This window comes from Mastigoproctus giganteus, chromosome 2 (assembly GCF_048544385.1).
Source record: "Mastigoproctus giganteus isolate SK-2022 chromosome 2, ASM4854438v1, whole genome shotgun sequence".
Classification (NCBI taxonomy): Eukaryota; Metazoa; Arthropoda; class Arachnida; order Uropygi; family Thelyphonidae; genus Mastigoproctus; species Mastigoproctus giganteus.
This window is the reverse complement of record NC_143576.1, coordinates 126,965,294-126,987,655: the sequence shown is the minus strand read 5'-3', so window position 1 is coordinate 126,987,655 and position 22,362 is coordinate 126,965,294. Positions and strand designations below refer to the sequence as shown.

Sequence of the window (22,362 nt, the reverse complement as noted above, 5' to 3'; positions counted from 1 at the left end):
TGTTTTGAATTGATTTTGAATTGTGTTAAATTGATTATTTAATTATTTATATTTTACTTTAATTATTTATATTTTACTTTAATGTACCGGTAAGTTGTCGATTTTTTCGTTTTTTCCGTTTTAATTTCTGGAGGGTATCATACGGAAGTGTTCCACGTACTATATTGAGGTAAACTCCTCTTATTAATTTACTAATATATATATAAAAAATAAAAACTCATTATTATTATTTTTTTTGCAATAATATCTTGAACATTTATACATGTATTATATAATTCAGTTTCATCAACTTATAGATCTCAATTCCAGAAAATTTCTTCTTTTTTAGCTCGTATAACAAACTGGATAGCCGATTGCTCCAGACTTATGGGGCACCCATAGAGAGTTGAGGCAATACCACCAAAATTAGAAATAAATAAGTCCTGTTTTCGAAAAATTTGGTGAAATGAACAGCGGGGTAATGTTATAAAAGTAAACATAAAATACAAGCTAAATTTTAGTAACATAATGAATTTAGTCATCAAGATATTTTGAACACTGTGAATATCGTTGCAAAACCTTTAAGGATAACTATGTACAAGAATTAGTAAACAAACACTTTCTGCTAATAATAAAAATGATAAATAAGCCAAAGTTTCAAGCAGCCTGATCAAAAATATGACATTTCATACCTGTGGCTGCAGATGCATAAAAGGAAGGTGCAAGGGATGCTGATGGGAGTGGATGTCTTACAACAGATGTAGGACTAGTTAGTTCTCCCATTTGAGAAACAGCATTCACCTGAATGGGAGCTGGTCCTCGAATAAGAGACTTTGAACATCTTGAAATAGGCCCATATTTAGATACTAAAGGTGGGTCAAATGGAATGAATTCATCTCTTTCTGAAGGGCAGAATAGTGATGACAATATACATAGTCCCCTATAAAAGAAAATCACAACCAATCAAAACATTATTTAAAATATTATCTATTTTAAATATAAAAATTCATGATAATAATGACCAAGATGAAACAATACCGATAAACAGAAGTTAAGAAATAAAGAAACAACAATAAACTTTGAGATATCGAAAAAAATATATATTTAATGGTTGGGACTTAAATTTTACATATCCCCCTCATTCAGATAATCATTCTGTTTGTTTAGAGATATATGATCTCCCACTTTTTCATATGCTGTTCCACCAGCTGAACAATGAAGCTATTAAACAGTATATAGTTTCGCTATCAGAAATTGTCATCACTTTTACAACTGAATGGAAGATGTATATGCACAATTTTTTTTTTTTTTTTTAAATTTCTGAGTTAATATCTTCCTTCTCTCTCTCTCTAATTTCTTTATTATTTTATTGCAACAACTTCTACCAATCACAAAGCACAAACCTGTCAGGTAGGATTTTTATATTTATCAGAGGTTTCATTACCTACAAAATCACAAATTCTTAGTTAAGAAATATATGGAATTCAATCAAATCTTTTGCAGAAGAGTATTTCTAACCACAATTTCACTGTTTTCAGTTCTCTCGTGTGTATTATATGGAAACTAATGACTTAAAATGAACTGGTGGAATGGAGAAGAAACTAAGGCTATGCTGGAAACCTGCTATGAGATAGGGCAAAATGTTATTGTTCTATATATTGTTCTGGCTGGACGTTATAGGAGGGGCTATATGATGAAAGATTGTGGATTAACTTAAGGGTTAAGGAATCTGAAAGGTTTATGGGAGGGCTGGGTGTTTTCCCTGCTTGGGTCTACCAATAGAGGAGATTTATTTGTAAGGATGTAATTCGCTTGAACAGAGGCATTGCAAGGGTCGGTCTTTGCTGATGCCACAGAAGAAACTTTAATGCTTCAACTGAAACTGCTAATTGCATTATGGATACTGACAAAAGTTATACTTGGCTGCTTCTAGAGAGTGCTTGTGGGATACTTTATAATATGGAAAGACCAGATAAATCTTCAGAAATTATGTACAACAGAGAATATCTTCAGTAGATAATCATACAGGATTTATTACAGTAGTGGTAAAGAAATTCAAAACTTAACTTGTCTATATAATAATTTTGAGAGTGCTGTAAGAAAATGAGTGAGCTTCTGGTGAGATTAGCATTACTTCATTTGAACAAAAGCTAAATACAAGTGACCCCCGCCGAGCACAGGGCTTACATTCTGAAACTTTATGTGTAGGAAAGTAAAACTATAATCTGTGTTACAAATGGTACAATTTATTTTTAAAATAAATTAATAAACTTTATAGTTTAAAATGTATTCTAACTAAAAGCATCATAAAATATATGGAAGTAATATTTTTCCATGCTAATTTTTGATGGAATGGGGTTTTAAAAAATGAAAGGCGAGACTGACTTCCTCCTTAATTTTTCATCTCTCGTTCCATTGATCCAATTGAGTGATAGCGAGTTCGTGCCCCTGACGTAAATGTAAGGGGCCGCTATGTTAAAAGAAAACATGATGAAAGAAAACTAAACCGCAAAAAAAAATTATTATGGAAACAACAGAAACTTAATCGGGTATATGCTCCCATTATGGAAACGAAATGAATTCCTACGTAAATTTAAAATAAAACTGCATTCTGAAAATTGCAGTTTTATTTTAATACATATGAAGACATATTCAACTGATGAAACTGCTAGCAGAAGGTGAACATACTTTTGAAGTTGACTTACAAAATCTGTAATTTTTATCTGTCGCTGTTTTGTCATGATCTTTCTCATGTCAACATAAGAAACCATAATATCATCAACATAATCAACACAACCACTATAAAAATGGTAACAGAATTAAGATATCTTGGAGTGGTCTTTAATTCAAAATTAACTTTTTACCCCAATTTGATCTACTTGGCGAAGTGTGAAATTATACAGGTATGATTGCCAGGATCAGTCGAGCAGACTGGGGACTCAAAAGAAAGACCCTGGCAATCATATACCATGCAATGTTCCTACCTGTTATCACCTATGGAGCCGGTGCGTGGTTCACCCGCTCGGCCATAGTAAGAAATAGGAACAAATTAGAATCGATACAAAGGACAATACTACTCACTATTACCAGAGCATGTCACAGAGTAAGCACACATGAGCTACAGTTGCTGGCCGGAGCTCTCCCACTTTACCTGGAAAAGTAGCCAAAAGAGGCTTATATTATAGATTTAAAAAGGGCATACATATCCACAGAATTTCTGGGGATAGTCCTTGATACACCCAACACTCTCAATGCTAAAAGAAAAAGAATAGCCACAAAGCTCCATGAGCTATGGCAAACAAAGTGGGAGCAGGAAACCAGAGGTCTGGTTACCAAACGGTTTCTGCCACAGGTGTCAATGGTTAGCCCAAAGCCACCTAAGTGGTATGCCCCTGGACTTTTTACAACATTTACATTGACAGATCACGGCTCCCTAAAGGTGAAACTAACCTCCTTAGGGCTGACAGATGACCCAAACTGCACCTATGGCAAGAGTGAAGAGTGGGCACACATTCTATATGAATGTATAATATATGACATCCCCAGAACAGAGCTAATAGCACAGACTGGCCCTTTCCCAGGGGAGAAGAACATCTGTTCATCATAGAAGAGGAAGATTATAAAGCCTTTACATCCTTCACACAGGAAGTATTCGAAATGCGCAGAACAGTTCAAAGAATGGCAATTCAGCCCTCCAGCAATTAAATAATAATCAATAGTTAAAATTGCCCATGTTTCCCACCACACCCAGACGATGACTTAAAAACTGTCAGGATAGCAGTATTCTGCACACTGACAGAAACCTGACAAGACAAAACTCCCCAGGACTACCCTGGGGAGTTTTGTTATGTTAGGTTTCTGAAATCTGACATGAGGCCCTATGTCATGTTTCATGACAGAAACCTGATCAGTTGTTATGGGGCCCCACACCAAATAAGTGACCATGTAGGGAAGGGAGATGTACAGGCTGAAGAATACCAGTAAGCTGGCAGCAAGGGGATGCAATGTAAAATGAACGAATGAGAATGAAAGACAGAATGAACAGGTTTGGCACTGAGTGAACTAGGAATTATGGTAAAAGGGAATAAATGGCAGGTTTGGTGAAAGAAAGAGTGACCTAGCATGAGGGATTTTGTTGTTATTTGCTTTTTAGGAGCATTAGCAACTAAGGCCATATTGCTCCGGACTTATGCGGTGGTCATTCCCTGTCCTTTCCGCATCCTCCATATTTGGTGGTCACGGCCTCGAACCCCGGTCTAATCAAGAAGCGTGTGCTATAAAATGAGGGAAAGAGAGAGTTAATGGGAATGAGTGAAAGAGCAAATGTGGTTGGCTGAGATTGGGAATAATTTACATTACTTTATATATATATACACTAAAAAAACATTTACTAACCACACAAACACTGCATTCTCCCCTGGCCTGCAAAAAAATTGTGGCTAGGCCTGCACCACAACTGAAGAATAACAGTAAGCTGAGGTACCCAGAGAGTGCAGTGCAGAAAGCAAGAGTCGAATAAATGAAATGAAAGCTAGAAGAATAAATGCAAGTTCTTTTTCTCACAAGTGTGTGAGAAAAAGAACACAAACCATAAATGCTACAGTTAAATACACACTAACCCTAGTTTTAATTAGTATTTAAATTTACAATACACATCATTGCATTCTCCCCCCCCACCTGGTATGTGAGAAAAAGATGAATGAGTGTGAGGGAAAAAAAAAAAAAAAAAAAATATATATATATATATATATATACAGGGTGATTCACTACCAGTGCGACAAACTTGCAGGAGGTGTAGGGGACACAAAGACAAATCGGAATCACATAGCATTGCAGGGTCCGAAATGCCTTCGTCATGCGGTAGAGGACGTTGAACAGGAGGTCACGTGAACAGCGATCCCGCTGGAAGTCAACATTTGCGAACCAGTTCCCGAGGCAGTAGGATGGACAAGTATTCAAACGTTGAACTGGCCGACATGCACCTCGTGTATGGAGCTGTGGACTGTAACGGGCGCGCCGCTCTGCGCTTGTACCAGGAACGTTTCCCCGCACAGGTGTGCTCCTCATCATACGATTTTTGCACGTGTGCACAGAAGGTTACGTGAGACTGGTTGTTTCACGAGAGGTACCATGAATCGAGAGCAAACAACGAGGACGCCAGACAACGAGAAGAATGTCCTACGTCTTGCAGAAGGCAATCCGAGGACGAGTACTCGAGTGATAGGCCAACGATTGGGTATTTCCCAATCCATTGTATGGAGGATACTGTCAACAAACCAAATGAGTTCGTACCATCTGCAACGCGTCCAATCATTGGAGCTTGCGGATTATCCACTCAGGAGGACTTTTGCCACTTGGTTTCTTCAACAGAAATGGTTCGCAAATGCTGACTTCCAGCGGGATCGCTGTTCACGCAACCTTCCGTTCAACGTCCTCTACTGCATAACGAGGCATTTCGGACCCTGCAATGCTATGTGATTCTGATTCGTCTTTGTGCCCCCTACTTCTCCTGCAAGTTTGTCACACTGGTAGTGAATCACCCTGTATATAACTTGGAAAAAATATATATATAAAATATAAGAAAAAAAGGAATGCAAGTAGAGTGAGAATGCAGATTATGAATAAAGTAAATGTGTCTCTCCCACCCCTTCCCCTGGTGGTTCCCACTGCCAGTTAACATATCCCACCCCAGAGCGGGATGGGCAGCTTGATCTTCTTAGCGGATTCGACACTACATGGATATGACAATCATCACTGATGAAGACATACTGCAGCTTTGCTATCGACACGCCACTTGGCGATCTGAACTGGGTACTCTAACCCAGTTTCCTTTAAAAACCCCATCCCCAGGCAGGAAGGGGAGGAGACAGAGACCTGTCTCCCCATACTTCACCTGGTGGAGCTCATCTCCACTGACCTCTTTGGGGATGCCTATTCTTGTTGGCATATAATACAAAAATTGTCCCCCCCCCCCGTCTTCAGTCTCCTCCTCTCTCACTAAACTGAAAGAGTACACCCCTTAACAATGCCACCAAATTTTAATCAACATCTAAATTCTACCGCTTTCATGTACATCTCTTTCGGCCAAATTCTAGTGTACAGCCCTTTTTTTTTTTTTTAATGTACTGGGTGCTTGACCTGCCTCCTTTTGGAAAAGTGTGGGCAACTGGTGGGTCCCAATGGGGGACAACTAACATTATTATCTTTCATTTAGCGTAGAGCCTCAAGTCTAAATTTAATAACATCAAAATTTTGCCCGACCTATTAAGCCTTTTAACACCTCTCTAGCATTCAACCCCAACCAGTGATTTCCTAACAGCAATCCAATTAAGCATTAATGTCAAACACATGATTTTTTTTAAGGTCCTAGCCACTGAAATCCCAGGAAACTAGGTGGCAGGACCTGCCACCTAGGGGCCTAGCGGCCAATAAGCCGGACAAACAATGGGCACAACACATCACACTGCACAGACAGAGCCCACAAACTTTCAAGTCTCTAGCTTGGCAGTGTACTGTCCTCGATACAGTGAACACATGTGGAGATGGGAAAAATCCCAGGTGCTTGTTTGTTGTTTGGTTTTTAGGAGCATTAGCAACTAAGGCCATATTGCTCGAGAATATGCGGTGGTCATTCCCTGACCACCGCATATTGCTCGAGAATATGCGGTGGTCATATTGCTCGAGAATATGCGGTGGTCATTCCCTGACCTTTCCGCATCCTCTGTATTTGGTGGTGACGGGTTCGAACCCCGGTCTAATAAAGAAGCGTGTGCTACGCATTGCTGCTCCTTCCCACCTGGCTACGGAGGCACCTAATCCCAGGTGCCATCTGACACAAACATATACCTTATGACATTGTCACTAGCAAAGACTCAAGACGATTAAGGGGACGTTCAAGTATTATGTCATGCTGTTTCTGAGCACTACCGAGTTGAAAGAAACGTAACAAAAAATATATTGTAATAAAAAAAAGTAAGTACAATGTAGAGAGGCTAAATTTTGATTAATTGCGAATATGCTATGTGATACAAAACATCTGTTTCTGTTAAAAAAAGTTGCTTAGAATGAAATCAATGACTAAATTCAATTGTTTGTTGTTTTTATTTGGTTTTAAGGAGCATTAGCAACTAAGGCCATATTGCTCAGAATTCAGTTGTGATAAAGCAACTACATATTATGTAATAAGGTAGTGTGGCTGAGTCAGATACACCACGCTACTGCGACTCTTGGGCCATATACAACACGATTCACGTTGCAAGGTTTTCTACCACATAAGTGCAAATCAGTGCACGGTGAAGATGTGCTTCACCATATATATATATATATACGACTTTGGAAAATATCTTGTTGCTTTCAAGCAACAAGATTCTTCCCCCCTCCCCTTTTTTGTGAACCAAACATGAACTTCAAAGTCCATAGTACCATGCATAGGTTGACATTAGATTGAATTTCTGTGGAATGTTTGCACAATATACAAAAAACCATGAAGAATGGGTAACGGTAAGCAGGAGATTTTTGGAAAGAACAAGAGGGTTATTTTTAAGCCCACAATGCACTAGAAAATACATTTTACCAACAACACACATTTTCTATTAAAATATAGCCATAGGACTGTTTACCAGTACAATATGATGTTAGCTTGCCTAACTTGGATTGTCTGTTAAACACCAAGTGATTATGGTTACTTTGAGAAAGATACCGTTGCAAGCTTTGCACCTCTGCAGAAACATCAAGTCAAAGTTTTGTTAATAACGATGGCAACGTTGTTGAGACTTAGCTGCCAAGAACATTTCCAAAATTGCACAAGAAAGAGATCTGAATTCAGTTTTTTTTTTTTTAAATTGACAGATGGTGGTGAATATTTTCTTGCCAAGAAAATATTCACCACCAACTATAAATGCCAGGCATGATTTGGACTCATCTGTTATATTTCAAGCTTTCTTATGTCAGTTTCCCAAACAAGGACAGTAGTTTATCAATTCATTCTTCTTTCAGAATAGCATCTGGTAGATTCCAATATTAAAACTCACAGAACTGATACTGCAAAGTATCGATTTCTTTATCTTCAATGAAAAGGAAGTACTGGAATTTACCCCCCACCCCACAAAATAAGTTCATTTCAGTTTGATTCAAAAAATTGGTTGACTAAATAGAGCCACTGGATGATGAACTGGTTCTCCATATTAAATTATATGTAAGTTAAAATTAAAATTTTACAGAACACATCTGGTGAGTATGGGCTTGGCACACCCCAGGGTCCTGAGCTGAATATCATCATTTTTCTTTTTCTTGGTGATTCCCTTCTACTCTCTCTCTCTCTTTCTCCCTCTTGGGATAATTCGGAAATTTTATTTTTTTGGCTGGTGCAGTATAAGCCTCAGGCTTCCTTGTACCATATGAATAATAATAATAATAAAAAAAAAACTCATTAGCATTAGTAGAGGCATATGATGCAAGAAAGCAAGCTTATGCAGCATCAACCAAAAAAAAAGAAACTTCCACTTCACCCCTCCGTTCATTCGAAATACCTGTCCAGCTGAGCCTTAAACTTATTTAGGCTATCAACCTCCACCACAAGGGATGGAAGTCTGTTCCACCAACCAACCACCCGCTGGCTAAAGGCAAATTTCCGCACGTCTATCCTACATCTGTCTTTCCTCAATTTGAATTTATGCCCTCTCAGGTGATTTTTCTGAGCTAGAGGAAGAATCCCATCAGCATTGAGCATGCTTAAACCATTCAAGGCTTTATACACCTCTATCAGATCACCTCGCTGGTGCCTAGTCTCCAGACACTGTAATTTGCAAAACTTAAGCCTTTCTTCGTAAGAGCACCCCTTTGTTCCATTCACTAATCTTGTTGCCCTTCTCTGTACTCGTTCCAGCAGCTCTACATCCTTCTTGAAATGAGGCCTCCAGACCTGTATACAGTATTCAAGGTGTGGCCCGACCATTGCCTTATACAAGGGAATAATCACCTCCTTATCCCTGCTAGAAAAAATTCCTGTATATCATTGACAAGACACCATGAGCTACTCTTGCAGCCCGTGTGCACTGCTCAGAGAACTTCGTATCTGACTGCACAATTACCCCCAGGTCCCTTTCATTCTCTACCACTGTCAGTGTAGTACCACAGAGTTGATACGTTGCTCTGGGGTTGCTGTTTCCCATATGTAGTACTTTACATTTGTCAATATTAAACTTCATTTGCCACCTCTAAACCCATCTGCTCAACCTTTCCAGATCCTGTTGCAGCAGCACAGCGTCAGTAGTGTCCTTAACAACCCTGCCAACCTTTGTATTGTCTGCAAACTTGGACATTAAGCTTGATATAGCATCATCAATATTATTTATAAATACAGAAAACAATAATGGACCCAACACTGAACCCTGAGGGACTCCACTAATAACATTAGTCCACAATGAGCAGTGTCCATTGATTACCACTCTCTGTCTTCTCCCCCTCAACCACCCCTTTATCCATAGCAGCAATTTGCCTACAATGCCATACTTCTCCAATTTTGCAGCAGTCTTCCATGTGCAACAGTATCAAAAGCCTTTCTAAGATCCAAGTATATAATATCAAAGTTATTCCCTGTATCCAGTTCTTTTGTGACTGCATCATAGTATCCAATCAAATTGGTCAGGCAAGACCTAATAATAACTAATGATAACTGAAGTCTTCTCTAGATGATCCTGCAGTGCTTCTCTAACCAGTGCCTCCATTAATTGTCCTGGAACAGAAGTTAAACTCGCAGGTCTATAATTACTTGTGTCAGCCTTTGATCCTCCTTTGTGAATTGGGGTCATATTTGCACATCTCCAGACTATGGGTACCTCCCCTGAATCCAAGGAAGCTCTCATAATTATGCCTAACGGTTTGCTTACTTCCTTTGCTGCCTCCTTTAATATAACTGGATAGATCCCATCCACCCCAGGTGCCTTTCTTGTGTTTATCTTCAACAATTTCTCCTCCACTTTACTCTCAGTTATTACAAGATTATCTAGCTTACTGCCAGAGTAGAATACACCTCTGGCATTCCCCTCCCTGAATAACTCCTCACGTGTGAATGTCGATGCAAAATATTCATTTAGTTTGTTAGCTATCTGAGCAGGATCATCAACAGTTGAACCATCGATATCAAGTGGACCAATCTGATTCATCCCCTTCCTTCTAGAGTTTACATAAGTAAAGAACTCTTTGCTGTTTTTCTTTGCATCCCTTGCCAAAGATTTCTCGTAATCTGCCTTCGCCTGCTAACCTCCTTTGTATCTTGGTTACAGATCAACTTATATCTATCATAGGCTTCCATGTCAGCCATTAATTTATATGTATCCCATGCATTTTTCTTCTCTGTCATGTCTCATTAATTCATCTGACATCATTTAGGCCTAAACCTTGAACAATATTTCTTAGTTGGTATGTAAAGCCTAGTAGCTTCCAAGATAAGTTCTTTGAATGCTTCCCATTTTGAATTTGCTGTTGGTAACATCATCAGTTGGTCCCACTGTATAGAATTTAAATACTGTCTCAGACCATCGTAGTCGCCTTTACGAAAGCAATAATCCTTCCCGTTACCCTGATGGTAGTTACCTGTTTCACTTCATGTTTATCACTTCAGCACACTGTGTTCACTGCCACCTAGTGGTTCCTTTCTCTGCAGATTCTTAATGCATGAAGAATCACTACTGATAATCAAATCAAGAGTATTACTCCCTCTAGTTGCCTCCCGAACATGCTGATATAGAAAACAATTATCCAATAAATCCACAAAAGCCTTCCTAGTGTGTGAGTGACCAGCCCCCAAATTCCAGTCAATATCTGGGAAATTAAAATCCCCCATTATAGGACTCTCTGATTTACTGGCCCACTCTGTATTTCCCTGTACAGTTTCTTATTATACTTATCAGAGTCACTAGGCCTATAACACACTCCTACTCTCAATTTTGATCTCCCAATGCTTATGTTACACCAAACTGACTCGACACTGCACTGTCCAGCGATGTCGACTGGCTTCACTTTCTTGGATTTTGTGTTTCTTAACTAATAGCATAACCTCTCCTCCCATCCAATCCTGTCTATCCTTTCTGTAGGCGTTGTACTCCCCAAATTCAAGTTCTGCATTCCTTATATCTGTGTAACCCCAAGTTTCTGATATCCAAACAATATCCGCCTTTGATGCTTTGAGCAATATCTTAAATTCATCAAATTTATTTAACAAACTCTTAGCATTGGTGTACATGCAAGTATACATGCACCTATTCCTAGTCTTAGGAATTCATAACAGAAAAGTTAGTTGGCTGCCAAACTAAGACCACAATTTACCACATTTATTCAAGTGTCATACAGTTATTGCTGTGAAGTGTATAAAATATCTGAAGCTGCAACACTTCATACGATCACATCATTTCAATGGTAAAAGTTGGTAGAACTGTGCTACATCTTCTTTAATTGTATGTATAAAACAGGTATGTTAAAGTTTTCTGCAAACGTTGTGGCATACTACTGATCAGTTTGTAATGTATCATGAACAAGCCATGTCCAGGTCACTGGCAATTGGAAAAGTCTCAACATCTCAACAAGGTCGTTCCATGTAACTAGAAAGCTGAAGCCATCTGTAGTTAGGATAGTTAGATTAGAGAAAGATGTGTTTCGATGAAAAGAAGTCAAAAAGTTCTGAGTGATTTACAGAGTTCAGCTACAAGAAAAGATGAATTTGCATGAAACAAGTAAAGAGATTTTATGCTAGATGAGATCGAAAAGAGAAGATTCCAGAATATGAAGACTCTCAGAAGAAATATAAAGGAAAACTTAAAGAAATATAAGGCTTACATATTGATTTGGATGCTTCCAAGAAAGTTACCAATAGGTTTGGTGTGATGTAATATCTAGCGGCTAACCTTTGAAAATCATTTTAAAGTTGTACTCGCGTTTAAATGTAAGGCATACTGAATCTCACCATGATAGACAATATAATGCAAAACACAAGACTCATAAAAAGCATGACAGAAGAGATGGAGAGTAAACATGGGTTAACTCATGAAGTGTTTACTCATGGGTAGTATTACCACCCTCTGGTTGCCCCTCAAACATGTTGCTGTAGAAAACAATCCTCCAATGAATCCACAAAAGTCTTGCTAGGGTGCAAGTGACCAACCCACAAGTTCCAGTCAACATCTGGAAAGTTAAAATCCCCCATTACAAGACATTCTGATTTAATAGCCCACTATTTCTCTGCACAATTGTTCATTGTACTCATAGGCCTATAACACACTCCTACTCTCATTTTCCCTTCCCCTGTGTTTTATGTCACAAATTGGAGGCAAAGCATAAATTGCACATGTTTATGATTCAGGTTATTGCTTTTTGACAGATGAAGCCAATTTCACCATTAAAATCTAACAGTAGCAATTATTTTGATGCTGTATAAGAATGTACAATATATAATTATTTAAACACATACAATAAATAATTATATATAAATAATCAAAGTATGCATATAATATGTAAATAATAAATGCAAAATCATTGTAATTTAACCCTTTTTTTTTTTTCTGTTTCCTTCTTATATGTAGATAGAATCTACTTGGAATAGAGAATTTTTGGTAAAAAAAAACCAAAAAAAAAAAAAAAAAAACCATGACTATCCAAAATAGCTTAAGTCCAAAAAGGTTTCAGATAACAAGGATTCTACTGAATATCATTTAAAAATGTTTAAGTAAAAGTTTAAATATTTTAAACATAAATATTTAAAATAAAAGTTAATCATGCACATAAATTGTTTTTAATTTTCAGAGTTTAATTAATTATCAACAGACCATCCAATATTATTATGTGAGAGTGGCTGATATCATCTGCTTTGAGAAGTCGATAAGGTAAACGTACAAGGTAAATGCCAATATTTTTAACTCAAGTTATTAGTATGCCCCCTGTCAGATGAAAAACCTCTGGCAATGGTGCCCAGATTTTTGTTAAGGCTTAGCTTGAAGCATTTCTCTAATTAAAAAAGCAGTACGTTTAACAGTTGTGATAAGCTTTGTTTATTAAGAGTGGAATCTAATTCTAATAGTTCTCAATTTAACTAAGGCAAATTCTACATATGCATCAGAATATAAAATTAATTTACGGAAAGCAAGAATATCATATGTTTTTAACTGTAATTCTTGTAGTAAAAAAATATAGCGTATTTCCCCATGTATAAGATGCACCTTAATTTTGGGGCCCGAAATTTGAAAAAAACATGTATTACATAAAGTTATTGAACTCAAGTTTTATTCATCATAAAATTCATACAACTCATCACTGTCAAAACTCCCATCCATTAGCTTGTCCTCATCTGTGTCTGATGACGAATCACTGTCTTCATATATTGCCTCGTCCTCAGTTCCATCTATGGCATTTGAAATGCCTCACTTCTTAAATGACTTGACAACGATCTCGATCTTGATATTATCCCAGGATCTTTTCGTCCAGGTACAAACTTCTCCTATAGTTGATTTCTTCACTCTTCCTGCTGGTGTCAAATTGTCCCCAGAAGACTTTATCCATTGGTTCCATTCGTCTCTCGTGGCAGCTTTGAAGGGTTTGTTAATGCTGACATCAAGTGGTTGGAGCTGGAATGTCAAGCCTCAAGGTTTTGTTTGTTTGTTATTTGGTTTTTAGGAGCATTAGCAACTAAGGCCATATTGCTCCGGGATATGCGGTGGTCATTCCCTGACCTTTCCGCATCCTCCATATTTGGTGGTGACGGGCTTGAACCCCGGTCTAATCAAGAAGCGTGTGCTACGCACTGCTGCTCCTTCCCACCTGGCTACGGAGGCGCCTTAAGCCTCAAGGTATGGCGGCAAGTTTTGTTTTTTGCTCTGCAACAATCTTCTTTGTATTTTTTGTTATGTGTGCCCTGAACTGATCAAGCACCAATAGGGCAGGTTTGCGTAAGAGCCCATCTGGTCTCCTGCTCTAAACTTTCTCAAACCAGATCTTCATCCAATCCTGATCCATCCAACTCTTGTCATGAACGTGGACAATCACTCCTCGAGGAATGTCTTCTTTTGGCATTGTTTTACGTTTGAAAATCAGTATAGGAGGCAGCTTGGTTCCGTCGGCACAACAAGCTAGAACAACTGTATAATGCTCTTTTCATGTCCACTTGTCTTCACAGTTACAGTTTTCACTCCTTTCTTATCAACAGTTCTGTTACTTGGGATATCAAATTTAAGGGGGACTTTGTCCATATTTGCAATCTGTCCCAACTCAAACTGATGTGTCTTTTGACATTGAATGACAAAACGATGAAATTCAAGGACCTTCTGCTCATAGCTTTCAGGCATCTTTTGGGCAAGTCTGGTGCGTGTACGCATGCTTAGTCCATTCTGTTTCATGAACTTGAAGCACCAATTGTGTCCTCCTTTGAAATCAGTAACTTCTTTTTCATCAGCAATTCTTCTTGCCTCATGCTGAACCATCTTTGTGGACACAGGAATTCCAATTGTCCTTTGCTCTTCAATCCATATCTTCAATTCCCTCTCTAAATCAGGCCATTTTGCTGACTTGCCTCTCATGGCCTTCTTCTGCCGTGGCATTTTCAGTAGGGTTTCTTCTTCCCGTAGCCAGTCTCGGATTGTTTTCTCAGTTGGAGGAGGACCAAACTTACGTTCAGCAACACGATTTCCATTCACTTTTGCAAACTGGATCACTTTCTTTTAACTTGAATTCAGCACTGTACGAAAATCTTTTCTGAGCCATTTCTGGGCAGAACGTGGCAAAATGTAACCTAATATACTGGTAACAAGTGCGAAACAATGAGTGCAAAGACAACAAGCGCAAAAAAGCGGGAAATGCAAGTAAAAAAAATCTACAACCACTGTATTAAGACGCACCCAGTTTTTAGACCACCAATTTTCCAAAAAGGCGTCTTATACATGGGGAAATATAGTACATCACTTATATTGGAACCCTAGAAAAGAGTGCCAGTGGAGAAATAATATTAACCAAAAAAAGGCAAACCCATGAAAGGTGAGGAATGGGAGGAAACTACAGGACAGAGGTTCGACATTCAGGCTTGTGAACTTTAATTATCCCAATGAGGACACAACCAATTAAACATACCTATTTGTAATGTTCTGAGACCCAGTGTTACAACAAAAGTGGACTCTATGCAGTTCAGGGTGGCAGTGCTGGTTAAAGAGTGCAGCATTTGCATACTTGTAAGTAGACTACTTACAACCACAGCTAACAACTTAGAACCTTACATGTTAAAATCTGGCATATTTAATAATTACTGTATTAGTACCTTACCATTCAAACCTTATAAATGCAAAAGGGAAACTTTCTAACAAACCTCAAATCTATCATATTTTGTTTTCTCCACTAAAGTATCCTCTGCCATCCTACATCATTATGTAAAATCTGTCTTCTAAGTATAACACTTTTAGAAACCCAAAAATGTGCTAAAATGTGATATTTATTTTACTCAGCAAAGTTTGAACTATACAGAAATTTGCTTACATATAAATTTTTCAGAGATCTTTCAAATAACATTACAACTGGTCCATGATTGGATAATAATTTTATTTAATTTTTCACTTTTGAGTGTCTGCTTCAAAGCTTTATGAAAATTTTTCATGTATTTCCATACTTACACACACACATTTTTCCTATTGCGTAAATTCTTTAAATTTATATATATAAATTGTTTATACAAAATTTCTTATATACATATTTTCAATAATACACATGTGCATATAAGAAAATTATAAAAGGAAAGAATAATAGAAGTACATGCAGAGGCAGATTTACAGTGAAGCTTAAGCTTCAGTTTAAGGGTAACCCTCACTTGCACGGGCCCCTTCAAGGCCCTAGTAGGGGTCCTATCAATATGTTCTCATGGTTATACATTTTTGTAAGATTTGAAAAAGTAAGATATTTTAACCACCGCTGTCCATTTCCATTCAGACTTCCCCTCCATCACACTGTCGTGTTGGGTGGTGCTGGAGTCATCGGTGCCAGCAGGATATTTTGCAAGATGGTGGTGCATGTGGGAATAAATTTTTATTCACCAAATTTTGGAAAAAAAAAAGCATTATTTTCATTAAGTTAAGTTTGATTGATTTACGTGTACAGCTGAGCCAATGGTTTGTGATTGGCGGGAGAAAGGACTTGTATTGTTTCAATGTTTCAATGTTAGATTATGTTTCAATAAATTACTTTAATATCCAAAGGTGGTACACTCGCACCACCGAAAGGTGAGTCGAAGGCATCGAAAGGTGAGTGTACCACCTTTCGATATTGAAGTAATTTATTGATGCGAGTGTACCACCTTGATGGTGTACTTTGCACTAACTTGCACTACGCTGCTGGCGCTCATGGTCTGAGTGACATCAGCTTTAAAAAATATACAAAGAAATTTTGCAATCTTTTTTCTTAAAGAGGGCCACAAAACCTCCATTTCCCCCTGCATGGCTATGAAAAATTCTGTGCTGCTTTTTGCCGTTGCACGTTCTGCATTGCCAATTTTCTTGAATGGCAATACTCTGATGCTGAAAACTCAAGGTCTCTTCAGCTTTCTTGTGATTCATTTGTATTACAATGCCTTTCAATATCACTTAATTTGGCTGTCAGCGTGCCCTTACAAAAACATTTTAAATAATCATCATCTAATTAGCAGAGCCAGTTCTTAGATTTAACATCTTTGAGCCATTGATTAATATATAGTCAACACTTTCGTGTTGACTATATTTTTTGCTCATTTTCAAAAAGTGGCAAAATTACACAGTATAGTTTAATATGAAAATTCATAAAAAAAAAAAAAAAAAAAAATTAGTTACCTACTCAAAGTAATTGAATCATCACAAATGGAAAAGGGCAAGTTTTCGTCAACACTCTGTTAAATTGTTTAAGTTACTATAGAAACGGTTTAAGTTACTGCATCTTTGTTCTGGGCAGTCTACTCCAGTAATTTGAAAAGTGAACCAGCATAAAGCGACCATCCAAGTTAGGAAAATTAGACCGTCGAATTTCAAAGAAAGGAAGTTGGAGAGTTCTGAGCGATGGTGGAAATTCCTATTATAATATTTTTTTCTGATCTGTAAATGATCCAGTAACGAATTTTCAATTAAAAAAAAAAAAGAAATTGCTGACATCAGAGTAATAAAATTACAAACTGTTCTCTCAAATTGTTTGAGACATCATGGATCATTCATAATTTGTGAATGTAAACTTATGAAAACTGGAATTATAAATATGCTTACCTGAAAGCCGTCAAAGTTGAGTGATCAAACGCGAGGGTGCATAAGTACAAGTATCTTGATTGATCCACGTTCAAGCCTATGACCATGGGTGCCAGCAGAGTGGTGGAAGTGCACCATCTTTGCATTTCAAAGTAATACACAATATTTAATATTTTAACTAATTTATTAAAACTTTAAAACAATACATTTTCTTTCTTTCAAAATACAAGTCCTTTCTTCCACCGATCACGAAACATTGGCTCAACTGTACACATAAATCAGTCAAATTTGACAATTTAAATATTGCATGTATTTGAAAATTTGGTGAGCAAAAAATTTATTTCCACATGCACCACCTTTCAAAATATTCTGATGGCGCCCACACCCGTTAAATATGGTGCTGTTTCTTCTATTCTCCCTATCTTGTGAACTCCTCTAACTGTGTGGTCGCCCAGAGCATAAAGAGGAAATTCATTTATAAAATCACTTATTACAGAATCACTACAAAATTGGCATTGCATTGCACACATAAAGCAAATCAATGGAAACTTCTCTGTTCAGAGGTATGCATTCATCATTTACTATGTACAAAAAGGGAAAAAATGCGAGGACACAAAAAAATAACTTTTTTAAATTCACATTACATCTTTCTATAATCGGTAAATGATCCAGCAACAGGTTTTCATTAAAAAAAAATACTAACACCAGTGTAACAAAATTACAGATTGTTGTGTCAGGTTGTAACAAAATACAAAGAATAGCAAAAAAAATAATAAGAAATCTACAGCAATGAGCAATGTTATTATCAAAACTATAGCAGACATCGTGAATCATTCAACATTTGTGAACAGAGTCAGACTGGGTCAAAAATTCTTACCGGGGAAAACTTTTAGTGGCCTCACAACAGTGTTTATGGCCATGCAATTGCACATCGGTTTCCAGCCTTCGGCCTACTGGGGTTTCCCCGGAAAAGTCTTATGGCCAGTCCGACTCTGTTTGTGAATGGTCCATCATGTAAACTAATGAAAACTTGAATATTAAATTTACTTACATTTTCAGCCTTTCTATCATAGGTTAGAAAAGAATGCTTGTAAGGGATGAATTTTTTTCGATCTCTGCTCTGAGAAACTTGAAAATGTAAAATCACTACACTTGACAATGCAGAATCACAGAAGAGTACATGATAAGAGCTGCAGAAAATTTATTTTCTGTGCCAATAAAGCGAAATGAAAATATCTGATTGGCTGAATTTTTTTGTTTCATTTCCCACTCTCATTTCCCCAGTTTCTCCTTCAAGTAACTTTGCAACAAATTTTTCCACTCCAAGCGAAAACAGAACAGATACATATAAAACAGTTATAAAATGTATTAAAAGCGACAAAGTCCAGTCTTGTTGGCTGTATACAAAGAAAGCAATAGACAAGACAACCAACATTGTTGTGAAAATAGCAAATGACGTCAAAACCATAAATTTAATGAAACTGCATGCTTTGGGGGACACGTTAGACAAACAACTTGTATGATCAAAACCAGGTAATTTTGGGGTGACTGAAGTAGACGTTTTACTCTTTCTTGTCATTGTTTAATTCGCTCTTTGAACACCACGAGATACACGCTAATTACACAAAGGGTTCCTCCCACTGCATTGGTCACTTACAGAATGTCATCAACATCGGCGAGGATCAAAGAATCTGGAAATTTAGATGTCTCTGATTAGCATAGTGCGTGCGCATGCACGCACATGCACACACAAAATGTAAAATAAATTCAACACTAGAATGAAATCAGATGTGATGTACACACTGTGTATATGTATATTTGGCACTGATTTTGCTGAATATTTCCCGACTAACTTTTATTTGCTATTATTTCTATAAGCTTAGTACAGTCAAAACAATACTCAGATGGTCGCTGTGCTGATAAGAATGTGTTACATTTCATTTTAAAAAAAATTCTTGTTTATTAACGACATTCGTTAATTGTCTTGAGAAATGAATCTGTCTTCTAAATTTAAGTCCCCTTTCATGGTCGGGCACAAATGCAGCTGCACTGGAATAGTTACGCCACTGAACAAAATCACTGGTTTTTCTGGAGATTGTCTTTCAGTTAACTCTTCATACACTGAAAACCCCTTGAGAAAATAGAGAAGAAGTGAAATTCCTCCTGCGTTCTTTTTCTTTAATTTTGAATTTTTGGTTAAGGGAGGGCATATGCGCCCCCCCACCCCCAAATATGCCCCTGGCTAAGGGTTTGCTTAGTTCCGTTGCTGCTTCCTTTGGTATAACTGGATAGATCACACCTACCCCAGGTGTCTTTCTTATGTTTAACTTCAACAATTTCTTCTCCACTTTGCTCTCAGTTATTACAAAATTATTTAGCTCCCCGTTAGAGTTTAATAAGCTTTTGTTCACCACGTCCCTACAGAATTCCTCATGTGTGAATGTAAATAGCAGCACTATTAGTACAAATTTATTTATGCACCTAAAATCAAAAAGGGACTTATTCCCAGAAAAAAATTTCATTATGTTTAATAATCCATAATACTTTATCATATTTAGTAATCCATAAAAACTTTATCATTACTTAGTTTTAATAAACCATAGTCATACTTCAGATATTTATAATTATTGTAAGTAGGGACACATTATGCAAGGGAGCAATACAACATCAAACCATTAAAAAAAACACTTCCCACATCACCTGTTCATCCCCTATAATAATTTATCTCATTCTTCCTTAAATTTATTCAAACTACTCACTTTCACAACACCAGATGGCAGTTAGGTTACAGCCAGATACCCTCTGGCTTAAAACAAATTTCTGCATGACTGTCCTACAACTTTTCTTTTAAGTCCCCCTGTACGTATGTTGTCATGCACGCAAGGGAACATAAATATAATGCTTAGTTTCATAGCATTGCAGTTTGCAGAACTGAATTTTTTCTTGGTAGGAGTATGCTTTTGGGCCCTTGAATAATGTTACTTTTCTCTGCACTCATTCTAACAGATCCCCATTCCTTTTGAAATTAGGCTTCCGGACCTGCATGCAGTACTCAATATATGGCTTTATTCCATTGCATTATTACAATGGAATGATCACCTTCTTGTTCCTGCTGGAAAAATGTGTTTATATCATTGGATGAATCCCATTAGTTGTCTTATCAGCTTGAATGCACTTCTAAGAGAACTTCATGTTCAACTGTACGGTTATCTCAGGTTGCTTTTGTTCTCCTTAAGCTGGTGCACACAGTTGGTATGTTATTCTGATCTTACTGCTGCCCAAATGCAGTACCTTGCATTTATTCTTATTCACCTCAACTGTCACTTCTCAGCCAATCTGCCCAAATTTTCTAGATCTTGTTGCAATAGCATATCCTGATTACAGTAGAGACTTGTTGAAATGAGGTTCCACATTATCCAAGATGAACTGTTGAAAAGTTGCGTATACAGTGGAGCCCTGCTTTATGATATTAATCTGTTCCAGAGACACCATCATATCGTGAAAATATCATAATGTGAACCCAATAACACGTTTTTTTTTTGGTAATTTGTTCCAAGACTTTGGAAGTTGAAATTTTCACTATGGAACTAAGCAATTTACCTCTCTAAAAGATTATTTTTATAATGGAAATTGTACACAACACAATAAATCACTTCAATTAAAGGATGCAAAAACAAAACACTTGGCCAACACATTTACAAGTGCTGCTATTGGCTTCAGATTGGCTGAGGGGACCACATGGTCCTTCCCCTCAGCCAATCTGAAGCTGTCTCTCAATAGAATTCATATTTTTCCCTTGGCACAAGGTCATCTGCATATTGATATAATTCTGTGCATGGAATATCATGGATGATATTGTTTATTCTTATTAAAAATAGAGCGGGACTCAAAAGAGATCCAAGAGGGATCCTCTCCTCCTGGATATAAATTATAGAAAGAACATTTATATGACTAACCTGAAGGGTTCTGACACAGAGAAAGCTGAATAAACAGGGGAAGCCTGCCTCATAGTCCAAAGGTGTGAAGATCTTGTAGAATACCAAAACACCATGTATCAAAGGCCCTCTCTAAATCCAAACTTACCATAATTAGCTGGTCATTTCTGATGTTTAATTCTGCTTTGGTCATCATATCTAATGCAGATCTATTTTGCCGAAAGCCATACTGATTTTTATGTAGGATGTTATGTGACTCTAAAAACCAGGTAAGGCGCTTGAGAACCATTTTCTACACTGTTTTCCCCAAACAACTAGTTAAGGAAATCGGACGATAATTAACTGGATAAGAGAGGTCTTTTCCTGGTTTAGGGATGGCTGATACAAGTGAATGTCTCCAAGAGTGAGGATAAACATGTTCCTGAAAATTTCTATTAAAAAAAATTAGAAGAGTTTGTAATTCTAGTGTTTTTGCATAATATAAAATATACCATCAAGGCCAGCTGCACTGTTGGGTGCTCTGTTAAGAGATTCCTTTAATTTGGATATTGTAAAAGGCTGGTTATATGGAGAAGAGCGACCAGTGTTGGAATTTAACTTCTACCTTTCTGCTGGCTCTTTAATTCATTGGAATGGAGCATCATATGAATTTCCTGATGAAATTTTGGCAAAAGCTTCAGCGAAAGCATTTGCTATGTCTTTGGGGGAAGATAATTCCTGTCCATTACTGATTAATATAGGAGAGGATGACAATGGATATTTGCCGTTCACATGGAGGATTTTTCTCCAGATTATCAGTGTTTTTTTGTGATAGTGCAAGAAAACTGTATCCAGGAATCTTTTTTGGCTTTTCTTCTTATTTGTCACACTTTAGCATTAAGTTTCTTGTAAATAATAAGGTTAATAGTAGTGGGATGCTTGTGGAAAATATTCCAAGCTTTATGCTTTTCTTTTTTTGCTCTATTACATTCGTCATTCCACCAGTAGATTTTGTGCCTGCGTGGACGAGTCGATGACTGACGAATAGTTTTATCAGCTGCTGCTAGTATCTGTGTAATGGTCAGTGGCTTCATCCATTGACAGATTCTGAATCATGTGTTTATCTAAAGCTGTACTTAAGGAAGCCTTTGTCCAGTTTGCCTTTGAGAATTTCCATCTTCTGAGAGTTTCCCGATAGGTGGAGATAGTTTGGAATATCTCTACCTATTGGGATTAGGTGG

The 22,362-nt window shown here is 37.3% G+C and overlaps 1 protein-coding gene across 1 annotated transcript in view; it reads right to left on the bottom strand.

Annotated features, from left to right (window-relative positions):
- The window catches only part of roq (RING finger and CCCH-type zinc finger domain-containing protein roquin), a 711,471-nt gene that overhangs the window by 213,582 nt on the left and 475,527 nt on the right, over positions 1–22,362 (bottom strand). The window contains exon 19 of the mRNA XM_090390025.1: positions 672–919. Coding sequence (XP_090246151.1) covers positions 672–919 — 248 coding nt within the window. The remainder of the gene's footprint in view (positions 1–671; positions 920–22,362) is intronic.